This window comes from Martes martes (assembly GCF_963455335.1).
Source record: "Martes martes genome assembly, chromosome: X".
Lineage (NCBI taxonomy): Eukaryota > Metazoa > Chordata > Mammalia > Carnivora > Mustelidae > Martes > Martes martes.
The window spans coordinates 10,829,796-10,854,163 of record NC_137897.1 but is presented as its reverse complement, the minus strand read 5'-3'; the positions used below and the strand labels follow the sequence as shown (position 1 = coordinate 10,854,163).

The 24,368-nt window shown below is 41.0% G+C and overlaps 1 protein-coding gene across 1 annotated transcript in view; it reads left to right on the top strand.

The window, feature by feature from the left end:
- The first annotated feature begins 203 nt into the window (after nt 1-203).
- ACE2 (angiotensin converting enzyme 2) overlaps nt 204-24,368 on the top strand; it is a 41,263-nt gene continuing 17,098 nt past the window's right edge. The window contains exons 1-11 of the mRNA XM_080795666.1: nt 204-394; nt 495-649; nt 1,241-1,529; nt 7,418-7,576; nt 11,521-11,614; nt 12,286-12,429; nt 13,857-13,969; nt 14,984-15,089; nt 17,924-18,021; nt 21,222-21,391; nt 24,021-24,247. Coding sequence (XP_080651792.1) covers nt 1,344-1,529; nt 7,418-7,576; nt 11,521-11,614; nt 12,286-12,429; nt 13,857-13,969; nt 14,984-15,089; nt 17,924-18,021; nt 21,222-21,391; nt 24,021-24,247 — 1,297 coding nt within the window. The 5' untranslated portion in view covers nt 204-394; nt 495-649; nt 1,241-1,343. The remainder of the gene's footprint in view (nt 395-494; nt 650-1,240; nt 1,530-7,417; nt 7,577-11,520; nt 11,615-12,285; nt 12,430-13,856; nt 13,970-14,983; nt 15,090-17,923; nt 18,022-21,221; nt 21,392-24,020; nt 24,248-24,368) is intronic.

The following is a 24,368-nucleotide window of genomic DNA, read 5'->3' as shown; positions in this document are numbered from 1 at the left end:
TCTCTCTCACTCTCTGAAATAAATAAATCTCTTTTTTAAAAAAAATTTACCTCTAGGTTTGCGGTGACGCTTAAATGAGATATTATAATGCAAAGCGCCTTGAACAGTTACTTAGAATTATTTTTTCCTGTTCTATAATAGCACTAATTTAACAACTGTGGAATAAGGGAAAGTCGTGAAACCTTTTTTTTTTTTTTTTAAAGGCTTGGTTACTGCACCTGGACCTGGAAGACTTGTTTTTCTAGGTGAAGAAATATTTCCCCTGTGTGAAGGTTTCATAATCACCGCCAAGCTGGCCCGAGTGCTGCCATTTAAAGTGGCTCGTCTCTTTTATCTCTGATACACCTGCACCCTGGGAACGAGGACACTGATCCAGCTCCTGGGACTCTACAGGGTAATCACCGAAGTCTCTTCAAATTCTGTGTTGCCATGATCCCATGGTTTTGGATGCCCAGAGTGTGACATGGACACTCTTTGAATTTCATACCATGCAGAGTCATTTTAATTTCCCTGGGACATCAACTGAGTTTAGAACAGGTAAGTGAAAGGGAAGGAGGCACATGGTGAAGTCGGCCGTAGAACCACTGTTCAACATGGTCATCCGGGAAGCAGAAAGGGAGCCTTCTTAAGCTCACCCAAGCCAGATCAGGTGAGTTAACCTGTGGAGTGGAGTGGAGGGTAGTCTTATACTTTAAAAAAATGGCCTTGGAAGGTAAAATTTATCAGAAAAAAAAAAGAATTCCGTAAAGACAAGGGCAAAGCAGTTTATTTATGAAGGGAAAACGTTACCCAAGTAGAGAGACACTGTCTGGGAATATGAGCTTGAAATTAAAAAAAAAAAAAAGGAGAGGTAACTGACTGTCAATGAAATCCTGTCTGGAAAACATGTCAGTACCACTACTACCACCGCGATTCCTAAATCTAGACTTCTTTGGTCCCTGTAAAATTATAACACCTTTAGTGTATCTTTAACAGCTTTTTTAGGAACATATTAACCAAATGTGCAAGTTCTGATCTGGCCATAAAATACTAGGAGAACTATAATTCTCTAGGATTAATGAATAACATTTGTTTATTTGATTTACTTTATAAAATCATTCTAAAATCTGTTTACATATCTGTCCTCTCCAGGGTGAAATTTATAGTGGTTCAGCAGACTGTTTACTGTTTCTTCTTCTATTACTACTACTACTACTTCTTCTTCTTCTTCTTTTTTTTTTTTCCCATCTTTCCTGCTCAGTGCCCAACCCAAGTTCAAAGGCTGATGAGAGAGAAAAACTCATGAAGAGGTTTTACTCTAGGGAAAGTTGTTCAGTGGATGGGATCTTGGTGCATAGGGAAGGATGTTAGGCTCTTCCTGGCTCCTTCTCAGCCTCGCTGCTCTAACTGCTGCTCAGTCCACCACTGAGGATCTGGCCAAGACATTTTTGGAGAAGTTTAACCATGAAGCCGAAGAGCTGTCTTATCAAAATTCACTTGCTTCTTGGAATTATAACACCAATATTACCGAAGAGAATATCCAAAAGATGGTGAGTTTTCGTGGCTACGTAGGGGTATTTGTTGCTTCTTAAAGGTTAGATTACTGCCTGTGCTACTGAAAAGGGAAAGCCAAGAAATGCTCTGAGTTGTGAGATTGGATGTTCGCCTCAGTATTTCTGATTCTGGAGTCCCAGATGACTAAACTTAATTGACCCCAGGGCTCATTTGGAAGCTGTTACAAAATAATTCACTGGTCTCAGTCCAGATTCTTAGAAACAAGTGAACATGCTTTATAAAGTTACCACCATAATTCTCATCATAATCAGGGTTTCAAAGCATTTCACGGAAATGCCATAAGTTATTGAGTTAATAATTTTCCCAAGCCTACAATGTCAACAGGAATATCTGAAGACTCTCTAAAATAATATATTAACTGGAAAATGCAATTCGAGGCTTAGTGAAAAAGCTAGCTAGTAATTAAAGTAACCATGGGTCTGGAGACTGGATTTGGGAATTCCTTCCTTCATTGTCACGGAGCTCTAAGGGACTTCCAAAGGTCACAGAATCCATCCAGAGCCCTTGCAGAAAAACCATAATCAAGCCAGTTTTGACAAATCTCAGAACGCTCTGACAAAGCAAGATGCTTTGACAAGTGCGAGGATTTAGGAATTTCTTCTCTCACCGATTGCAAAGCAGTTGTCCGTACACATTGGGGCTGGAAATTGAGCAACATTATTTTAGAAAAGATGTTGTATCACTTGTACGGCAATACATTCCTTCAAAAATGTAGTTCAGATATTTTTTCAAATGCTGAGTAGGTTGCATGTTTACATTACTGCCACTCACGGGACAGGTCATACTGAGACATACCACCTCATTTGAAATTCCCCAAGAGAAGGTTTGCCATTTTTCTAACGCTCAAGGAAATCCTGGAGATTTTGACAGCCCTGTGTTGTCATAGGAGGTCATTTGTTTCTTGTCTCCTATTTTGGTCTTACCTCTCTCCCTCTCTTTATTGTTGCCTTTCCCTCGCTTTTTATTTGATCTCTCTTGGAGGTGCCTAAAGTGCACCGTGTATAGGCTTTCATTCTCAGCTGGATGGTCCTGTAGGTGCTGGGGAAGGTGTACCGGCTTCATGCCTGAGGACTCTGGAGCCAGACTGCCGAGGTTCAGATCCCGGCCCTGGCACTTTCCAGCTGGGTGAGCTTCAGCGGGTCAGTTAATGTCTCTGCACCTTCAGGAGCTCACCTGTGACTTGTGTAGAAGAGCATCCCGCTCCTGTCTGCCTTGGAGGGTGGCCGTGAATCCCGAATTCATACCCGGAGCCCCCAGAGTGGTGCTCGACGCTTGTGAGCCTGGGAGAACAGCCCAGTCCTATTGTTCTGAGCATGGGAGGGAGTTCTAGCTGCCGAAGAGACAGGTAACAGTTCTGCTGAGCGCCCTCTGCTGAGAAGGCACGTTACGGAAGGAGATAGAGCGATGGTTGTTGATAGCTTCTCTGATCATTGAAGGTTATTACTTTTGAATTGCAGTGGCTGATGAGAGCCAAGGCCAGAGAGGAAAGGGCATAAATCATGAAGTGTGGCCAAGCTGCAGAAAGCATGGACCCTTGAAAGGAAAGTGAAATTATTAGAATGCAAAAAGGAAGCAGGTGACCCCCGGCGACGCCGAGGGAGGGCGGTCCGGTGGTCAGGAGCGGTTGCTGCTGGCTGCTGCTGCCTGGTGCACGCCAGGCACCTGGCTAAAAGAGCGTGGGGGTAATTTTGGCTAACTCGTTTGGTTTGGCGCAACTTCCTTAAGTTTCAGATCTAGTTATAGGACCTGGGCGATAAGGTGAGGTTTCTTTTCTTTGCTTTTACGATAGAGAGCTTTTAATGACAGCTTTACTGAGATATAATTTATGCACCATAAACTTCAATTCAAAGTGTGTGATTCGTGCTTTTTAGTATATTTACAGAATTGTACAACCTTCGCCACCATCTAATTTTAGAACATTTTCATCACTCCAGAAAGAAACCACATGCCTGTCAGTTATCACTCTTCCTCCCAGCTCCTAGCCCTAAGCAACCACCAGGCTACTTTCTGTCTCCATAGGTTTGCCTATTTTGAACATTTCATATAAACAGAATCGTACAACACATGGTCTCTTGTGACTGGCTTCTTTCACTGTGCATGGTGCAGCATGTAGCATTACTTCATCCCTTTTGGTTGCCAAATAGTATTCCGTCTTAGGATTTTTCTTTATTTTTTATCGTAAAAATTTTCAAGCATGAATGAAAGAAGAGAGATGAGTACATTGAATCTCCTCATACCCATTGCCCAGTTTACAAATTATTAACACTTTGGCCAGTCTTTTTTTTTTTTTCTACCCAACCCCACACTTACTGGATTATTTTGAAGGAAATCCAAAACATGATATAGTTTTATGTGTGTATTTCATCTTGTAGCTCTCAAAGTATTTTTTAAAACAACCTTAATAACAGTACCATGCTGAAAACTTAACAATAACTCCTCAGTATCGTCAATTATCTGGTCATCATTCAAATGCACCCTACTGTCTCATTTTATTTCTTTTTCAATTTCAGCTGTTTTGTTTGAATCAAGATCTAACAAGGGCCTCTCCTTCCAATCATTTTGAAGGATGTACTTTAGCTCTCTTTTAATCTACAGAGTCCCTCCCTCACTTTTTTTTCTTTTTTGCAATTTATTTGCCTAAGAATTAAACTTTGGGTGCTGTACAAACTCACACTTTCTGGACTTGCTGATTGTGCCCCCTAAATGTTGCTTAACATGCTCTTTTGTCGCCTGCATTTCCTGTAAATGTATAGATCTAGGGCAGAGGGCAGAGCAATTTTTCTGTAAAAGGTCAGATAGTAAGTATCTCAGGCTTTGTGGGTCCTATGACCTTTGTTCAACTCTGCCATTGTAACGCGAAAACAACCATAGACAATACGTCAGTGAGTGCGATTATGTTGCAATTAAACTTTATTTACAAAATCAGATGGTGGGCAGAGCCCTGATCTATAGATTTGATCAGACTCAGGTTTTACCCCTGAGTTACTTAACAGGTGTGGAAATTGAATTCCAGTACTAGCATGCTGCAGGAATATTGAGGCAAAAAATGAACAAAAAACTAGTTCAGGTCCCGAGAGCTCTGGAAAAAAGAGTAGCTTGGGATGGAACAGTATGTCCCAGGGGGTTGGAATTCAAGGCAACATTATGTAATTTTAGGGGGGGGGATTTAAAGTATAACACTTTTATGGTAGTGATAAATAAAATAAAACTGGTGTCTTCAAAGTAACTCTATGTTGTATAATGAAAAAACGTCTAAGACTGGGCCCTTTTGGGGATTGTGAATTGTTTCCAGAGGAGACTGAGAACAAAATTATTGCTATAATTTGGTTTCAAAGTTTTACCAGAACTTTTGCTTGACAGTGAATCACCCTGGGACTGGGTGAAGAAGGATAGGGATTTAGAGGTAAGTTGTGAATTGACAGATGAGTCCGTGCCATAGACCAAACTCTTCTTTCCATAGCTCGCTACTTCCCACTCATGTGTTACAGAGAACACAATGCGTTGAATACCATCTACAGTCAATGAGTCAATGGTGAAAAGTGTTCGCTTTGGAGGTAAACCTATCTGGGATGGCACGCTGGTCCTTTCGAATCACTAGCTGTGTGACCTACTGGACCCTGTGCCTCAGTTTCCTCATTTATGAATGGAGACTGTCACAACTACCTCACAAGATTGCTTGTGAAGATTAATTGAGAAGTAGTTCCTGAGGGGTTATATGTACTCAATAAAGAGAGAAATCATTTTCCATTTTTACTGCCATTATTTTCATCTCTTGTCTGATTCCATTGTTGTCGTGTCCACACACCATTCCCATCATGTCCTGTGCCTGCTTGGAGCCCCTAAGTGATTCCCTAGTATTCAAAGGATAATAGTCAAATTCTTTGGCCTGGAAAATGCAGTTGTGCCCGAAGTCCTGCCTTTGGGATTGGAACTAATTATTTATTTTGTTAAAAATTACCACAAGCTTAGCAGCTTAAAATAACACACATTTTTCATCCCACACCTTCTGTGGGTCAGGAGTCCAGGCATCGCTTACCTGCATCTTCCATTTCTGAGTCTCCTAAGGTTGTCATCAAGGTCCTGGCTAGTGCCGTGGTCTCAGCTGAGGTCTGACTGGGGATGAATCCACTTCCAAGCTAATGTGGTTAGTGGTAAGCCTTCAGATCCTTGGGTGCTGCGGAACTGAGGTCCTTAGTTTCTTACAGGATATCAGGCAGAGGCCATCCTCAGTTCCGCCACACATGGCCCGTTCCACGGGGTTGTTCACAACATGGCATCTTGCTACGTCAGAGTCAGCAAGGGAGACAGAGTTTTAGCAAGATAAAAATTAGAATCTTATATAACATAGATAGGTACATGATGTCACCTTGGATGCATGCTACTGGTTAGAAGCAAATCATAGCTCCTGCTCACCTTTAAGGGGAAGGAAGTCACACCACTGTGTACCACTGAGAGGTGAGGACCATGGGATCCACCTCAGAGGTTGTGTACCGCAGGAGCCAGGATCCAGATGCTGTCAGCTGATGGCCATAACCACTATTTACCGCTCTCAGCCTCTTTATGTACTTATGAATAATGGAGACAGAATGACTTTCTATCTCATGCGAGTAGGAAGATCAAATGAAGTAAATTATTCTGCAAAGTACTCTACATCCACCCAAATCCTACCTACTTTAGGGTCTTCTCCATGAGTGCTTGGCCAAATCTAGTTGCCTACATGAGTCTTTCTTTTCCTATAGCAGAAACTGCTTGGCCACTGCAAGTTAATACATGATCATACGCTGTTATATTTCATTAATGAAACATTCATGCTGCATACCTTATCTTTCTGATAAAACTGTAGTAACTTAAGGACAAAGTACTTTTTTCTATAAGTTATAAAATGGCTAACTCTTAAAATGTTTAGTTTGTGTTAGATACTGTGATAAACATTTTATTATTTAATTCTTCTCATCCTTACATCAACTCTTTGAGGTAAGTCCTGCTATTACTCTCATTTTACAGATAAGGTAACTGGCTCAGAGAAGGTAAGTAATTTGCCTAAAGTCACACAGCTAGTTAGAGGTATGTCACTTCAAGAATGGAGATCTGACTTGTCTTATATGCTACCTCTTTTATGTAGTCTAGAGAAATACAACGTACAAAGTAATTGCTCATTTTCATCTTTGGTAAATGAAAATGAGTTTATACATTGAGAAAAGATTATACTAGAAGAGTCTGGAGAAGTCCACTTGCCTATACCGATGTTCAAGTTGGGGGGGAAGTGAGTTCTGGCATCATCACCTGCTTGTTGGTTTCTTTTGTGTTAGAAAATCACTGTGGCTACCAAATGGCCATATTCTGGGCAACCTTCTTTGGGGAATGTTAAGTTAAGATCAGACTCTCTGGTAAGTCATGGCACCATGGAGCTCACTGCAAACTGTTTCTCATTTCTTGTGGTTCCCATTGTCACGAGGGGCTGTGTTCCCATTAAGTTTGCTCTGAACTTTACTGGGCCCCCCCTTTGGAGCATTCATCCTTAAATCCTTGATTAACTCACAATGCTAAGGCATAAATTCCAGGGACCCATGTCACAGTGCTAAGGCCATAAATTCCAGGGACCCACAGTGTAAATTATCTGTGAGAATTCATTTCCAGTTCAGGGTTTAGGACCCTTGGGAAAACTAGGCACTGGGCCAGAAAGAGAGAGTGACCAAGAATGGCTTGGTCACTCATGACCTAAGCCTTGACCTTCAGCAAAGTAGAGAACTAAACCACTGAGGAAATATTAGATTTTCCACCAGATGTTTTTTGGACAGTATCTTCTGTTCTCTCTGTTCAAGCAGTGCCATTCTGACTTCAACTTTATTTTTTGTCATTTCAGAATATTGCTGGGGCCAAGTGGTCTGCCTTTTATGAAGAACAGTCCCAGCAGGCCAAAACCTACCCACTAGAAGAAATACAGGATCCTATAAACAAGCGTCAGTTGCGGGCCCTTCAGCAGAGTGGGTCATCAGTGCTCTCAGCAGACAAGCGCGAACGAGTATGTGAACATTCTAGCACTGACCCCAAGAGCTGAAATATTTGGGAAACATTAAACATTAATATCCCCATGGCTTCTTCCTTTATCTGCAAAGACAGTGATGCTGGCATTAGAAAGAGCTCTGTGCCTAGGTAGGGTGACCACAAAATTTGTCATCCAAACTGGAATCCTTTTGCAAGTGGAAGAAGTCACGGGTAATAATTATGTTAGGACACAGAGTTAAACTGGTTGTCTGGGCACGGTGTTGTATACGCATGCTGTATACAGAAGTCACGTTCCTGAGGACCAGGCAGCCTGAAGGATATGCTTAGTCTATGTCAGTCGTGCTCAGCCAGGGGTGATTTGGACCCCCAGGGACATTTGATGATATGTGGAGACATTTTTGGTTGTATAACTGGGGGAGGGGGCCAGCTATTAGCATCTAGTGGGTAGAGGCCAGGGATGCTGCTAACCATTCTGCAATGCACAAGAGAACTCCCAATGACAAAAAATTAAGTGGTCCGAAATGTTAATAATGCCAAGCTGAAGGAGTCCTGTAAGTGGTTCAATTCCTTCCCCTTTCATTCTTTTTTTTTAATTTTTTTATTTTAATAAACATATAATGTATTTTTATCCCCAGGGGTACAGGTCTGTGAATCGCCAGGTTTACACATTTCACAGCACTCATCATAGCACATACCCTCCCCAATGTCCATTTCCCCACCACCCTCTCCCGTCCCCCCTCCCCCCAGCAACCCTCAGTCTGTTTCTTGAGATTGAGTCTTTTATGGTTTGTCTCCCTCCCAATTCCATCTTTTCATTTTTTCTTTTCCTACCTCCCCCCAACCCCTCCCCCACCTTGCATCTCCACTTCCTCATATCAAAGAGATCATATGATAGTTGTCTTTCTCCGATTGACTTATTTCGCTAAGCATGATACCCTCTAGTTCCATCCACGTCGTCGCAAATGGCAAGATTTCATGTCTTTTGATGGCTGCATAGTATTCCATTGTGTATATATACCACATCTTCTTTATCCATTCATCTGTTGATGGACACTTCCCCTTTCATTCTTGACTCTTCTCTGTAACGTCTTTAAAAAGTGGCCAAGAACCTCAACCAAACTGCTTTAGGGGTGGGTGATTTGTCTCTTTCTAAGACATCCATTCCATATGTGAGTCCCCCTCATTGAGGGAGATACTCCCTCCATCGAGCATTAAGTGCTTTACCTCCACTTTGTTCTGTCTCCTGGATCTAAATTGCTCTTTCCTAAAATAGTTTTTAAATAAATGAAGGTACCTATTTTTAAAAAAAGATTTTATTTCTTTGAGAGAGAGAGAGAGAGCACAAGCAGGGGGAGCACAGGCAGAGGGAGAAGCAGGCTCCCCACTGAGCAAGGGGACCGATGTGGGACTTGATCCCAGGACACTGGGATCATGACCTGAGCCAAAGGCAGACAGACGCTCAACCGACTGAGCTACCCAGGTGCCCCAGCTATTTTTTTTTTTAAACTAGTTGAGTCCTTTTTTTTCTTTAAATCTAGGCTAACTAGATTAAATTCACTCTGTCAATTTCCTTCTATACAATGGTTTCAAGTTTCCTAACCAGTCCTAGCTGCTGTCTTCATTTTGTCAGTAACCTTGAACTAAACACCACACTCTGAGTTGGTTCCAGTCTGCATGAAGGTGAGCAGGAATATAACATTCTTCACCCTGTGCCCTACATCTGTTAAGATAGTCTAGGACAATACTAGGTTTTTATAGTTTGGGTTGGGTTTTTTGACAGATTCCATGTTGGCTCATATCAGCATCACTGTCGATGAAGTTCTCCAGATCTCTTCTTCTGATGTTGTTCTAAAATAATAGCTTTCAAGATTCTATTTTTAAATAGGTAGTTTGTTCAAATGTAAGGAAGCCTATATTTGCCCTGTTTAAATAACATCTCTCATCCCATCTCTCTAGCCTGGGAGCCAGCAAATTTTTTTTTCTGTAGAAGGAAAGATAGTAAATATCTTGGGTTTTGTGGGCCATATATTGTCTGTCACAATGAGTCAACTCTGCTGTTGCAGCAGGAAATCAGCATAGCTAATACATAAACAAATGAGTGTGGCTGTGTTCTGATAAAACTTTACAAAAGCAGGCAGCAGACGGTATTTGGTCTGCAGATCATAGTTTACAGACCCCTGATCTAACCTACTAAAACATTTTTATCTAAAATATTTGACTTTTTAATATCAAAGTCTTCTTTCTCAGTTGCTTGTCCTCTGGAACTCTGTCATAAGCTCTGTCTATAAAAAGAAAAAAATTCATGATAAGGACAAAGATAAAACCATATGGCACATATCTTCCTACAAGTCGATATTTGTTATTCCACATTCTTTGGATTCAATTATCCAACTTGTTATTAATCCACTTTATCTTATCTACTCCATGCTTCCCCATGTTTTTCATAAAGACACCACATGAAACCTTGCTTGTTAGTATTTTACAGTCTAGACAGCTAGATAGAACCTAGATCCTGTATTTTTATAAGATCCCAGGTAATTCTAATGTGCAGCCAAAGTTGAAAACCACTGAAATGCCTGTAAAAGCTTGGAGTGTTTGGGAAGACAGGAGACTCAAGGATGCATGAGTTCAATGGAGAGGAAAGAGGGGAGATTGAAAAAGCAGGTAGACCAAGAGACCGTAAGGAGTCATGGTAAGGAATTTGGATTGATTCCTTTGGACTATGGGACCTTGTTGAAGTTTTAAGCATGGGATCTATTTCATGTTTTAGAATAATGATTCTTGTAGCAGAGTGAAAGAATAATGGAAGAGGGAAATAGGAGAAGGGAAACAGAGCCTTTCGTCCAGAGCTTCTGAAATCAAATGTGGAAGAGAACCAATTCCTTCCCTCCCCTCCCCTCCCCTCCCCTTCTCTTTTCTCCCTCTCTTACTCCCTTTCTTCTTTTATTACCAATCCATTGCAGATCAATACTTGGTTAACTTCATTGCTCTCATGCCTAGGTGTCATGGAAATATCAAATGGTTCTTAAAAGTTTATAAACATTTATTCTCTTTAAAAAAATTTATTCTCTTGATTCCTGTACTTATCACAGAATAGAAACAAACCATTTACTGTCTTGCTCTGGTCCACAGACCATACTTTGAGTAGCACTGCTTAACCCTATTACCTTTACTCTCCCTTACCTACAGGGTAAAGCTCAAACTCTTTAGTGTAGCACAGATGATCCCTCACGACCTGGCCCCCGCTAACCTCTCCATCCATACATCCCCCGTTTCCATCAGTCAGCCAGTTTCCTTTAAGGTGTCATCACTTCTGGAAAATGCCTGCTCTTTCCCAACCTCCATCCATCTTTTAGGCTCTGCCTTCTATCTCCTTTTCCTACTGGACCAATTCCTACTTCTCTTCCAAGACACTGCGCTGATGTCCCCTCATCTCTGAAGCCGTCCCTTAATCTCCAAGTTATCCATTTATCCACTCCCCACCAGACTGCCACATCATTTTCATGACAGTTACACCACTTGTCACTTGGTTATGTCATTATGGATTTCATGGCTGCCTCACTGTCCCATGACTGTGGGGTCCTTGAGGACCAGTGACGTGTTCGTGTCAGTTATACGAGTGTAGGCCACAGTAGATGTTCAGTAAATGTGTACTCAAAGATTGCTGAATGAAACAAATGCCCATGTCTGCCCATGTGTACCTGAGCAGCGTCCCCGGAACTCCGGTAAATCTGTTTATTTCAGTCACTCCACGTGTATTTATTATGTGTTTCTATCTAAGCTTCCATGTTAGTTGGTGGGGGAATTTAACAGAGATATTCCTACCCCACATGAAGGAGAATACTTGGCGACGATGTGAGCTGCTGTATTTTGAGGCATAAAAAATCACATGGTCTAAAGGACATATTTGCCTTAGCACATTTATCAGTTTAAACATTGTTTATTATATTTAATTTGCAGCTGAACACAATCCTAAATACCATGAGCACTATCTACAGTACTGGAAAAGCTTGTAAACCAAATAATCCACAGGAGTGTTTATTACTTGAACCAGGTAAGTTATTAATTTTGAGCAAGGATTATGAAATTTTACTTCTTTCCTCTAAGTTTTAAATTTTTAAAATTTATTTGTTTGTTTGCTTATTTGAGGGAGAGAGATAGAGAGAGGATATACCTGTGCATGAGGGTTGGGGGACAGGGACAGTCTCAAGCAGACTCCGTGTTCAGCTCAGAGCCCTGCATGGGGCTCGAGCCCATGACCCCGAAATTATGACCTGAGCCGAAATCAAGAGGTGGACGTTTAATGCTTAACTGACTGAGCCAGGCACCCCTTTTTACTCTAAGTTTTAAAACTGAGAGTGACACTGGCTGATAACATGGTGCCTTTCAAATGGATAATGCAAAGATTAGGTAAGATTCCAAACAGGTATTTTAACACATAGATTAACTTTTAACTTTTAACCAAACTTCATGGTAAATTCTGTCACATTCCAAGGAGTTTAATTAAGTTTGCAGCTAAGTGATTTCAAAGGTTTATTTTCTCTGCAGAAATATTTTGAAACTATAACAAGGACGAAGCAATTGATATATTGTGAGATTTCCTTGAATAACCTTATGCCTTCGATGTCTGCTAGCCTTACTTTTAATTCTTTAAAGCTCATATAATTGCAAATAAAAATATTATAAATTCATGTTTATTTCCTATTGGGTGCTTTGCAATGACAGGTTTGGATGACATAATGGAAAACAGCAAAGACTACAATGAGAGGCTCTGGGCCTGGGAAGGCTGGAGGTCTGAGGTCGGCAAGCAGCTGAGGCCATTATATGAAGAGTATGTGGCCCTGAAAAATGAGATGGCAAGAGCCAACAGTAAGTCCGCCAGCCTGTAGAGGTCCTGCAGCCCGCTCTGGGGCTGTGGGCTATTTCTCATAAGTTACCAAGGCTTCCCTTTGGTAGAAGACGTGTCCCTAAATTAATGTTCATCTGCTGAACAAATTCGGGTTATGTGTCTCAAAGAAGAAACTACTAGGGAGTAAGGTGTGCTGACATTCTACAATTTAGAGAACTCAGAAATGAGACTGAACTACAGGGCATCAAACAGGTCAGTTGCCCAGGAAAGTATCAGGAACCGGAGATAGCCTGGAGATTGATTAGGGATTCTATTTCTCAGATAGGATGGGAGACAGAGACAATGTCGCTCCCCTAAAATCCTATCTGGCCACAGTTCATTCTCGAAAGCCATTTGTGTGTTTAACTTAGGGTGGTGTCCCGGAAAGAAAACAAAAATCGGATTAATTTAGGCTGGAACTCCATTCTGTTCTGCAGTTGTAATTATAACTCAGATCGTGTATAGTCCTAAAACTCTTAACATGGGGCAGAATTTCCATATCTCCTAACTTATTCTCCTGCCTGAATAATGAGCTGAAGCTATGGCGTTATGAGTAACTTCATGCTTTGGTGATTCACTGCCCCCTGGGGTTGAGTAAAGAAGCATTTTTTTTTTTTAATCTGTCGTTTCTAAATGTCTCCCACTGCCACTTAAACTGATACCATCAAGCGATGGGCAAGCTGGAGACAGTAGCTCATCACCACATCCTTCCATCCAAAGAGTTCTTTCTCTCTTCCTTCTGATCATCCATTGTCAATATGCATGTAAAAGTAAAAATTATCAGAACACATTTGCAAACGTTATTGGCTAATATCCCAACACAAGCTTGTGTCTCCCGATGCTGAGATGCTACGTGAAGCCCAGAGAGATGCTCCATGCAGACGCGTAATTTACAAACACACACAGGCTCACTGTGGCAAGGTCTAAGATGAGTTGAGTTAGATGTGAAAATACAAGTCCCTGAACAAAAGGCGAATTTAAAAACACAAATCCAGTCACATGTTTTAAAGCCAAAAATACAAACTCAAATACGGAGAGGGTAGAGACTGAGGGTTATGGGACTCGTAACATGCCTTTGCCTCTTATGAGTTGGGTGATCCTGGACAAATGATTCCCCCATCTAAGAACAGCCTGCTAATCTGCATGACTTCCATGATGTCAATATGGTAGGGCTTTTGTACTTATTAGATGAGGTAAAGCCTTCAAATTTCTAGCAGAGAGCAAGTGCTTGACAGACACCAGCTAGTGTTACTCGTTCCATCCCTTTGAGTTATTACTTAGAGAGGCAGTAAAAATAGGACAGATCTTTGGATTTTTTTTAACCTCCCAGCAAGGTTAATCCATGTATACAGTGCTTCATCTCTTTCTTTCCCTTATGTTCTCTTCCTTCTTTTTTTTAAAAAAACAGATTATGAGGACTATGGGGATTATTGGAGAGGAGACTATGAAGAGGAGTGGGCAGACGGCTATAACTACAGCCGCAACCAGCTGATTGAAGATGTGGAACACACCTTCACACAGGTATCCAAGGAACCATACACAGAGACAGACGTAGGGCAGAGCGCGGGAAGAAGGGACAATGACCAAAGGCATTCTGGCTTCTTCTTAACACGCTCATCGGCCATTCCCAGGCTTCAGAGTTATGGAATATTAGAGCTTGAAAAGATTTTAAACATGCACTTACCATATGACTAAAGTATTCCACTCTGAGGTGTCTCTATGAGAGAAATGAACATAAAGATCCATACAAAGACTCACACGTGAATGTCATAGAAGCATCACTCGTAATAGTCCCAAACTGGGAACAACCTAGTTGCCCTTTAGCTGTTGAGCTGTATCCATGAGATACTAAATGAAGCAAACTCGGATGTATTCATACAATGAAACACTACTCAGTAATAAAAAGAAGGAGCTACTGATACATGCAGTAACATGGATGAACCTACAAATCATGGTGCGTGAAAGAAGCCAGACACAAAATGTCACAGACTTTATGATTTCATTTATATGAAATTTCCAGGATAGACAAAACTATGGTGACAGAAATCAGTTCAGTGATGACCTGGGGCTGGGGGTGGGACTAGAATTGACTGCAAATGGGGACAAGAAAAGTTTTGGGGATAATGGAAATATTCTAAAAGTGCGTACTAGTGAAGGCTGCCCAACAGTATACATTTACTAAAACTCATGAAACTGTACATTTAAAAATGGGTGAATTTTATCAGATTTAAATGTACTTCAATTTAAAAACAAAGGAAGTAGGTAACATCTTAAAAAGGAATATTTTTTGCACCCGCTTTCATTTGAGGACCTGTATTCCTCCCAGGTGTGTTAATTGCTCGATGCCGTGAAGCTAGTCATCATTAATATCTGGGAAGAAGAGATCCTTTCAAACTCTCCAGTGTATTTGAGAGGACAAGAAATTAGAATTTAGGGAAATTCTACTTGTCTGAAGAGGCTTCTATCTTTAGTTTTGGTGATTGGAAATTGGAGTAGACTATTCTTGGTCTTAAATTTTCTTCCTGGGCTTTTCAGATTAAACCACTGTATGAACATCTTCATGCTTATGTGAGGGCAAAGTTGATGGACACCTACCCTTCCCGTATCAGCCCAACTGGATGCCTCCCAGCCCATTTGCTTGGTGAGAAACTCCAGGAACTCTTTGTGTACTTTTTGTTCTCTGCTATTTCTTTTTCTTTTTTTTTGTTCTCTGCAATTTCTACCAATAAAGTTTTTTTTTTTTTTTTTAATGAGGCCCAACATAAAACTTTCAGAAAATTTTGTGAATGTAATTGGTAACATTATCGAAATATCATTTTGCAAAGATTTTCTTCAACATAAAAGGCATTTAAAATTATTCTCTAATGCATTATTTCATTTTATACATAAAGAGTTATTATGTTGGCCACAGTCCAAAGGATAAGGGTTTATTTAAGATAACTAGAGAAAGAACTCCAAGTTCAAATGAGAGTGGAAATGGGGAAAGTAAGTTTTATAATTTAAGTTGATTGGCTAAGCTTTTGAGGTGGAGTTTGGCATTTTAGTATTATATTATCAGAGGAATAAAGCTTGGTAGGCTGGGGGTGGTCAGGGAGGAGAGAAAGGCTTTCTAGAATTACGGTATAGTTTGAGTGAACATTTCATAAGTTTATTCTAAACTGCACCAATTACTTTCACTGCAAAGTATGTGCTTTGGAACTGTATGGGTTACGAATGAAGTCTTTGCCATGAAGAAAAATGCCCAGCTTAAGAGGAGACTCAATCTTCCAAGAACTTTCTATTCCGCCACAGAGCCTCTGTAGACCATGAAAGACCTGAGGCCCTGTATTGAATCTCCTAATTCCCTTCTAGAGAGTGGCCATCCTTCCTTCCCCTCTGTCACTCCCTAACTGAAGCCAAATAAGATATATGTGTTTGAAAAGTTCATGTCATGCATATATAGCATTCCTACCAAGCTAAGTTGCTGGTGACTAATTCTGTTCAAGAGCCAAAGCTCTCTCGCAGCAGAAGAGAATATAGACAAAGGGCCTGTGGAGACTTTTACTTTAAGGCAATATATAAATACTCTCTACAATGTCTTTGGTAGGCATTCTTCCATAATTCAATTTCTGCTTAACCCTATCTGGTGTGACGTGGCTCTTTCTTCCTTCCAAGGTAGACTAATCTAGTGCTACGTGGCACCAATTATAAGCAAGTTCTGCCTTACGTGGGACTGAATCAACACCCCTCTAATGCCTTGCATTCATTATATCTAGTTCCATGATATGAGTTTCCTTGGAATATGTCCATTCTGCTTCTATAAGATGGCCTTCTGGATCTTTTAAAAAACCATCGTATAAGGCACAGCATAGTACCTGGCCCAAGAGTATGTAATCAATATATTTTAGAGGGTATTATTGTTACCATCATGTATACACTCTTTGCTTCTTTTCAGTGAAATATCCTACACAGATTTTTAGCCATTCTTTGAAATCTCAATTTTCTAATTGTTCTCCTTTGGACAAGCTAGGCCTTGTTGATGTCTCTCTTCACATATCATGCTCAGAACTGAACAATTGCTCCAGCTGAGGTTTGGCCAATATGGAGTAAAAATGGTACCATGCCTTCCTTTGTTCTAGAGACTATAATTCTTTTTTTTTTTTTTTTGCTTTTTCTATATATTTATTACAGGTACAACAGAGGTCTTCATAAATAGTTTCTTTTTTTTTTTTTTTGCTTTTTCTTAATTCTATTTATTTACCTTAAGATCACATTTGTGTTTTGGAAGCCATGTCACACTGCTGGGCCCCTTTTGGGCTTTTACACGTAGACTATGTTTCAGCTCAAAGTCACTTATCACGTATTTTTATAGTGGATACATCTTTCTTTAAAACTTAAGTAGAGGGGCACCTGGATGGCTCAGTCAGTTAAGTGTCTGCCTTCGGCTCATATAATGATCCCAGGGTCCTAGGATCGAGTCCCACATTGGGCTCCCTGCTCAGTAGTGAGTCTGCTGCTTCTTCTCCCTCTGCCCCTCTCCCCTGCTTGTGCTCTCTCTCTCTCTCAAATAAATAAATAAAATCTTTAAAAATAGTGGTGCCTGGGTGGCTTAGTTGTTAAGCAACTGCCTTCAACTCAGATCATGATCCCAAGGTCCTGGGATTGAGCCCTGAGTCGGGCTCCCTGCTCAGCGGGGAGCCTGCTTCTTCCTCTCTCACCCCCCCTGCTTGTGTTCCCTCTCTTGCTGTGTCTTTCTCTGTCAAATAAATAAATAAAATCTTTAAAAATAAATAAATGAAATTTGAGCATAGGCCCTTATACTTATCTCTACTGAATTTTAATGTTTAAAACATGAGTTTATTGGAATATTTTTCATGTAGTTATGTTGTACCATTCCTTTGGTGCTAACACTCTGGTCTTGTTATTAGATTGACTTTTTCTAGATCCATCTTGCCTTTTAGGGTCTCTGGCCTTGGAATCCAATTTCACATTTGTTTGAGATGTTTGAAAAATTACTCAATTAAGTGTATCACTATAGTATATTGATAAAGGTGAAACTTTGTTACTAGTTAGTAGAGTTTCCTCGATGATGATCCCATATGATCTCTTGAGTCCAATATTAGGAATTACTAATAGTATAATTTTCAATATTTTGTTTCATGGATGGTGGATTATATAAATCTGTTTCTAGTCTATAGTAGCTATGATGTTCCATACAGTTAATAAATAGTGCCTTTGAATTGTAATTCAAAATGGGAGAAACAGGGATAGTCTCCTGCCATTTTAAACTTTTAGAGGAGATAGTTAGAAGGGAGTGTTGAAAATTATAAATAAGAGAACAGAAAAAGAGGTAATGAAAAGAAACTAGATTAAATCTAGAATACTGTATGACCTATTTACTGATCCTAATTTATGCACTGCATAAAATCAGGTCTGTGTAAAATCAGAAATTACTTCTGCCTTTGTTATGTATTAACAAAATTTTTTTTTAAATAGGCGATATGTGGGGTCGATTTTGGACAAACCTGTACCTTTTGATGGTCCCCTTTGGACAGAAACCAAACATAGATGTCACTGATGCAATGGTGAACCAGGTAGGAAGAGGCCTTAAAAACCAAATCTAAATCCTCAACTTCATTTCTTTTTCTGCCATTTTTCTCTCCTTATCTTTTGCATATAACATCACGTGTATAAAAAAGTGTCAAGTTAATTTAAATGTATTTCTCGGGAGGGCCTGGGTGACTTAGTCGGTTAAGCACCTGACTCTTGGTTTCAACTCAGGTCATGATCTCGGGGTCGTGAGATCGAGCCCCAGATCCTTGATCGGCACGGAGTCTGAGATTCTTTCCCCTTCCCACTCCCTTACCCTCTGGACCTCCCCACGCTGGTGCACATGCACCCTCTCTCTCTCAAATAAATAAAATCTTTAAAAAATAATAAATGTATTTTTTATGTAACTGTCTTTTCATGGAAAAGTAATTTACAATGTCAGTGACATCAAGTACCTTGAAAAGGACGGTGTTGATCTTGCTGAGTGATATTAAAAAATGGAGATGACCTGGGTTTTCCATTAAGCAGTAAGGTATGGAATTATCGACTGGTTGGCATTACTCTTTCCAGAGTTAGTTGCCACTAAGTAATCAGTCTGTAGTCTCTATGAACAGAAAAAAAATATCATTAGAAGATTTTTGCATATTTAAAAAATCATTATTGTTAAAAATATTGTAGGAGTCTTTAAAACAATTTTTAAATTACTTTTTTGCTACCATCCTTGCATAATTGTTTGAATTTACCCTACCATGGGGAAATCATGTTATAATTATGTATTTTTCTTTCTTCAGCTAATAGTCTACATTTTTCAGATACAACATATTGGCGTACATCTCTTGGCTGTATAAAATGTCTTCAGAGAGTTGCACCATGATTTCCTTTCCTATTTACACATCGTTAGATTTTTCTTTGGTAACGGTTTTAAACCTGCAAGCAGCCATGCCGTGAACATCTTCACATATATAACATGCTCCTGGGAAAAGGCCAGAGCAGAATAAAAACATGAAGCTACAAGGGCCTCCAAACTCCCACAGCTGGGCGAGGTCAGGTTTCACAACCTGTCTCCAGGGTCGGTACACGCACCCACTCTCCTAAGGTCATTTTCATGACACACTTCTGAGACTGTCCAGACAGGGATGGGGATGGATCCGGGTTGTAGGTGAGGAAACTGAGGCCTGGGTAAATGTCTTGCCCAAAGTCACAAAGACAATCAGTGGCGACTAAGGTTTGACTTCAGAACTCCTAATATTTCCAGGATTTTTCCATTCGCATTTAACAGATGTTAATGGTGCCTACTGGTCTACGCTGTTTTGGTATCCAGACATTCCTTCTGCTTGAGAATGCCATACCTACAAATACCAATATTGCCTTTAAAGGGCAATAATAAAAAAAAAAATCCCCAGTTTCACATCCTGTTTCATATCCCTGAGGCAATAGAGGAGAAAAACCAGACTTGCCTGGTCTTTGAGAACAGAGGAAGTTCTCTGGGTCACGAGAAGTGATTGATGAATTATCTCCCAGTTGTACAAAGTTAGTTTGCCTCGCAAGGGCCTTATTTCCAAAGAAGTCCTGATCAGCTCCCAGAAGAGTTTGCTGGATGCCAGACACCGACTGCTGCCCCTCTCCAGTTCCAGAACATTCTGAAACTCGAGATTCCCTTATGGACTATGAAGCCAAGGCCCAGCTATTTAATTGGCTACTGGGTCACACGCAGGCCTTTTGGGCTCCAAAAGTCCGTGACTTGTCTGCCCTTATTGTTTGTGTCTCCCACTAAGCCTAACACCAGGGCCTCCTTCCTTAAAGGAGCTTGGTCAAGGATTGTTGGCTTGAGTTGAATAGTTTTTTGGGAAAGAGAAAGTCATTGTTGTTTGCGTTTACTTGAAATATAAAGGATTAAGACAAAAACATCACACATAATCTCAGAGTCTACTGTTAATTTTTTGTGTGTTTCCTCATTAATATCACATTATATAAGTGGCTTATATATTCTACTTTTCACTTAATATCAAATTATAAAAAACATCAATAAAAAGTCTTTATGAATTGAATTTATTTAGATTTTCCATTCCACAAAGACATCTTTATGTATATAACCATTCTGGTCGTGGTTTCCACTTTTTTCTCTATTAAAAATCATTTTACATACCCAACTTTTGTAGCAACATGGACAGGACTGGAAGAGATTATGCTGAGTGAAATAAGTCAAACAGAGAAAGTCAAGTATCATATGGTTTCACTTATTGGTGGAGCATAACAAATATTATAGAGGACAAGGGTAGATGGAGAGGAGAAGGGAGTTGAGGGAAATTGGAAGGGGAGGTGAACCATGAGAGACTATGGACTCTGAAAAACAACCTGAGGGTTTTGAAGGGGCGGGGTGGGAGGGTGGGGGAACCAGGTGGTGGGTATTAGGGAGGGCACAGATTGCATGGAGCACTGGGTGTGGTGAAAAAACAATGAATAATGTTACACTGAAAATAAATAAAAAATTTAATTTAAAAAAAAATATTGAAAGCCAAGAAAAACATTTATAGTGATGTGGCACGGAACAACCTTTGTTAAGAGGTTGTACAATGATTTGTAGGGTTGCATTTTCGTGCACTGTTTACTCCACTTGTGTTTAGAGTAAAAATACATTGTATGTTTAGAGTGGCTAGTAATCGATTTGTGTAGAAAGACTGGAGACAGTTGACTGTTGACTTTATTTTAAACATCCAAACTAAAGAAACTCTCTTAAGGATTCTATAAACTGTGCATTATGATGGGTAGTTTTGTACTTTATTAACAAATGACCATTGGGGATCGAGCTAAACATATAATTGCTTACAAAATGTAATTGGTGACTTAATTCAGCCTGTTTTGAGTAAGCAGTCTTTATGCTGTCAGTATTCACAAATAGGTAAATAAATATGTTTTGAATGAAAAAAAATCATTTTACTTGTTGTGCACCTTAAATTTATGCAGTGTGATATGTCAAATATGTTTCAATATTTAAAAATAATAAACAAAAAACCCATTTAAAATGTAATTCTTTGACTTAACTTCTGAGAATTTCCTAGGTTAGTTCCCTAGAGACAGGATTACTGAGACAAAGAGTATGAACGCTTTGAAAACTTGACATGTCTGTACATGTCGCCAAAGTGCCTTCCAGAAAGGTTCTGCCTCTGTACATAGCCAACAGAAAGAATGCTGTTATTTTAATGCTAGAAGGAAATGCTGTTCTTTTTTTTTTTTTTTCTTTCAGAGCTGGGATGCAAGGAGGATTTTTGAGGAGGCTGAGAAATTCTTTGTATCTGTTGGCCTTCCCAACATGACCGAAGGGTTCTGGGAAAACTCCATGCTAATGGAGCCAGGCGACAACCGGAAAGTGGTCTGCCACCCCACAGCTTGGGACCTAGGGAAGCATGACTTCAGGTAGTGGGGGTGACCCTTACACAGCTGATACTAAACTGGGAGACAATGGAGGCAAGGACGAGGACGGATTTGGATTTCTTCTCTGCTTCTCTGACCACAGAAGAGATGTGTGAACTCTCCTTAAACGAGGGCTTAGGAGTCCATGAGAGCACATCAGAGCTTTTCCAAGAAAAGGGGATTGTCAGCAGGCCCTAACTTGAACTTTAGACAGTCTGCCTTATTTGAAACAATATGCACCCATTAGATTTATCTGGTCACGGGAAGGGTGGTGTCCCCGTGAGAAAGATTTGGTGCTAAGATTTATGGAAGATGGGTGTGTGAATCAGGCATCGTTCCTCCCCTCCGTGTTTCCCTCTTGTGAATGAGACAGGACAGGTGAATAAGTAAGCTGGGATAAAAGAGAGAAAGTGGTACGTGTTAGAAGAGAACCACAGAGAACACTCTATAAAATTGGAAGAGAACGGACTACACTTGGAATAAGATGTAGGCTCAGACAGGGCTTTTCAGGTGACATTTGAATTAGGCTTGAAAGATGAGAAGGGTTTGAATAGACAGAACTGGGATGAGGTCACTGGGCTGGGAGAAAAGCAGGATCCAATGCAGAGAGGCAGGACCTGGTACTGTGTACCAGAACCAGCAAGTTGGGCTAGAATAAAGGCCATGTGAAGAAGGTTCTGTGAAATGGCAGAATGAGCACAGGCTTTTGAATCCCAGGGGTGTCACTTAATGACTAGGCAGCCTGGACAAGGTATTTAACCTTCTTGGGTTTCATTTTCCTTATCTACAAAGGGGAGTAGTAATTCCCAGGTAGCAGGTTTGTGAGTGTCTTAGGTTGGGTTCCCCAGCTTGAGGAGAAGATTCTGGTACAAACGCTTCATTGAGGGACAGACATCAGGCAAAAGGGAGTGAGGGAAGCAGGGTGGGCAGGGAAAGAGTTAAGTAAGGATGCGGCCTCTGCTGGAGACTTGGCCTCAGCCTGATCCCACGGGGCTCTCTGGACCCCAATTTGCACCATAGTCGGTCACACCTTGAGAAAAGAGGACTGGCCTTTTGTACCCCGACATTAGTCAGTCACTAGCTGCCGACTGCCCCAGAGAGTGGGAGGACGTAACCTCCTGGTTGAGGCACCTCTCACTTAGCCAGAGGCAGTGCACAAGGAAGAAGCTGTTGGCTTTTAACCGCTATGACTCAGTCAGAATGGGGCATGTGTGGATCTGCCTGGGAGAGCTGGCCTGGGTAGGCCCCCAGCAGCGCCCACTAGAGTGGGGCTTGACAGTCCTGTTCTGGAAAGGGTCAGATAGTAGATAGTTCAGGCTTTGCTGCAACGTTGTCTGCTGCAACGACTCAGTTCTGCCCTTGTGGCATCAAAGCAGCCATGGACCGTACGTAAATAAATGTTCCAAGAAAGCCTTATTTATCAAAACACTTTGCTGACACCAGTACTAGAGTGAGGCTGAAAAATGAGGGAGTGTACGTAAGTTTCCTAGCCCAGGATCTCGGGTACTGTAGACACTGAACACACAGCAGCCCTTCCTGGAATTGTTTCAAAAAAGAATGGAGAAAAACCGGCTTAGAAAAGCAGGTCTTACTGGGCTGTATTAAGGAGACTGAGTTTCTTCTTGAGCACTGGGGGACACTTACAGGGTATTTATCAGGGGGATGGCATGGTCAGAGGGGTAGGAAAATTAATTTGGGAACCAACTGAAATACACCGGCTGCATTCACTGGAATGGAACTGCTCTGGCCAAGTTGAACAGGACCATAGTCTCATTGCCAAGTGCAGTCCTTATCGCATTGGGCCACTGCGGCCTTAGACAGTGTTTACAGGTTTTCTTCGAAATGCCATTTTTTTCATTGGCTTCTGCATTGTCGTGCTCTTCTGGACTTCTTTGACCTCTCTCTCTCTCTCTCTTTCTCTCTCCCTCTCCATCTTCTCTGAATCATCTTTCTCCACTCCATCTGTACTGGGACCTCTTAGGGCTCTGTTTTTGGCCCTCTTTCCTTGCCATTCTATACCTGCTTCATGGGCCATCACCTCTACTCCCTGACTTACATGCTAATGACTCCCACATATCAAGCCCCTTCTCCTCCTACTTCTCATATCTTGGCTCTACCAAATTGCCTGCAGTGTCCTGAATGCTACACCCTTTTCTCAAGCCTTTCTCATGGAGCACTTCCAGGAATGTCAACGTCTGTCAACGTCTTGCCCCTCCCTGCCATCTACCTGGCAAACTTCTACATGTTGATCAAGGTCCGGGTTGCCTGGACCATTGCATTCTCAGGTATGCCCTTCTCTGTGCGTCTAGGAGACTGTGCCTACATTCACTTACTGTTAAGCCCAAGGCCATGTCTACTGATCACTGACAGAGTACTTGCCCGAGGGTTTTTCTAGTAGAAGACTCTGCTTATCTTTCTATTAGTTTGCGAGCAATAGCATTCAGCCCCGCCCATCACTTTATTTTGAGTACCTTGTACTGTTTCTAGGACATAAAAGGTAAGCCCTCAAGATTCATCGGGGAACAGATCTTGGAACGATGATCTGTGCTACCGAAATCCTATACTGCGCTTACTGTGATGATTAAATTAAATTCATTGAGCTTCGTTTTCCATCTTGCCTGTTTTTGTGCAGGATCAAGATGTGCACAAAGGTGACGATGGATGACTTCCTGACAGCCCATCACGAGATGGGACACATCCAGTATGACATGGCATATGCCGCACAACCCTTCCTGCTGAGAAATGGAGCTAATGAAGGCTTCCATGAAGCTGTGGGGGAAATCATGTCACTTTCTGCAGCTACACCCAACCATTTGAAAAACATTGGTCTCCTGCCACCTGATTTTTCTGAAGACAATGGTATGGACATTTTTCTTCATTGCTTGTCTTGGGGAGTCTTAGTTGGTTGTGGGCAAAAGCATTTATTACCATGTGTGGGATATATTTAATTTTTGCCACATAAAGCATGTGATATTTATGG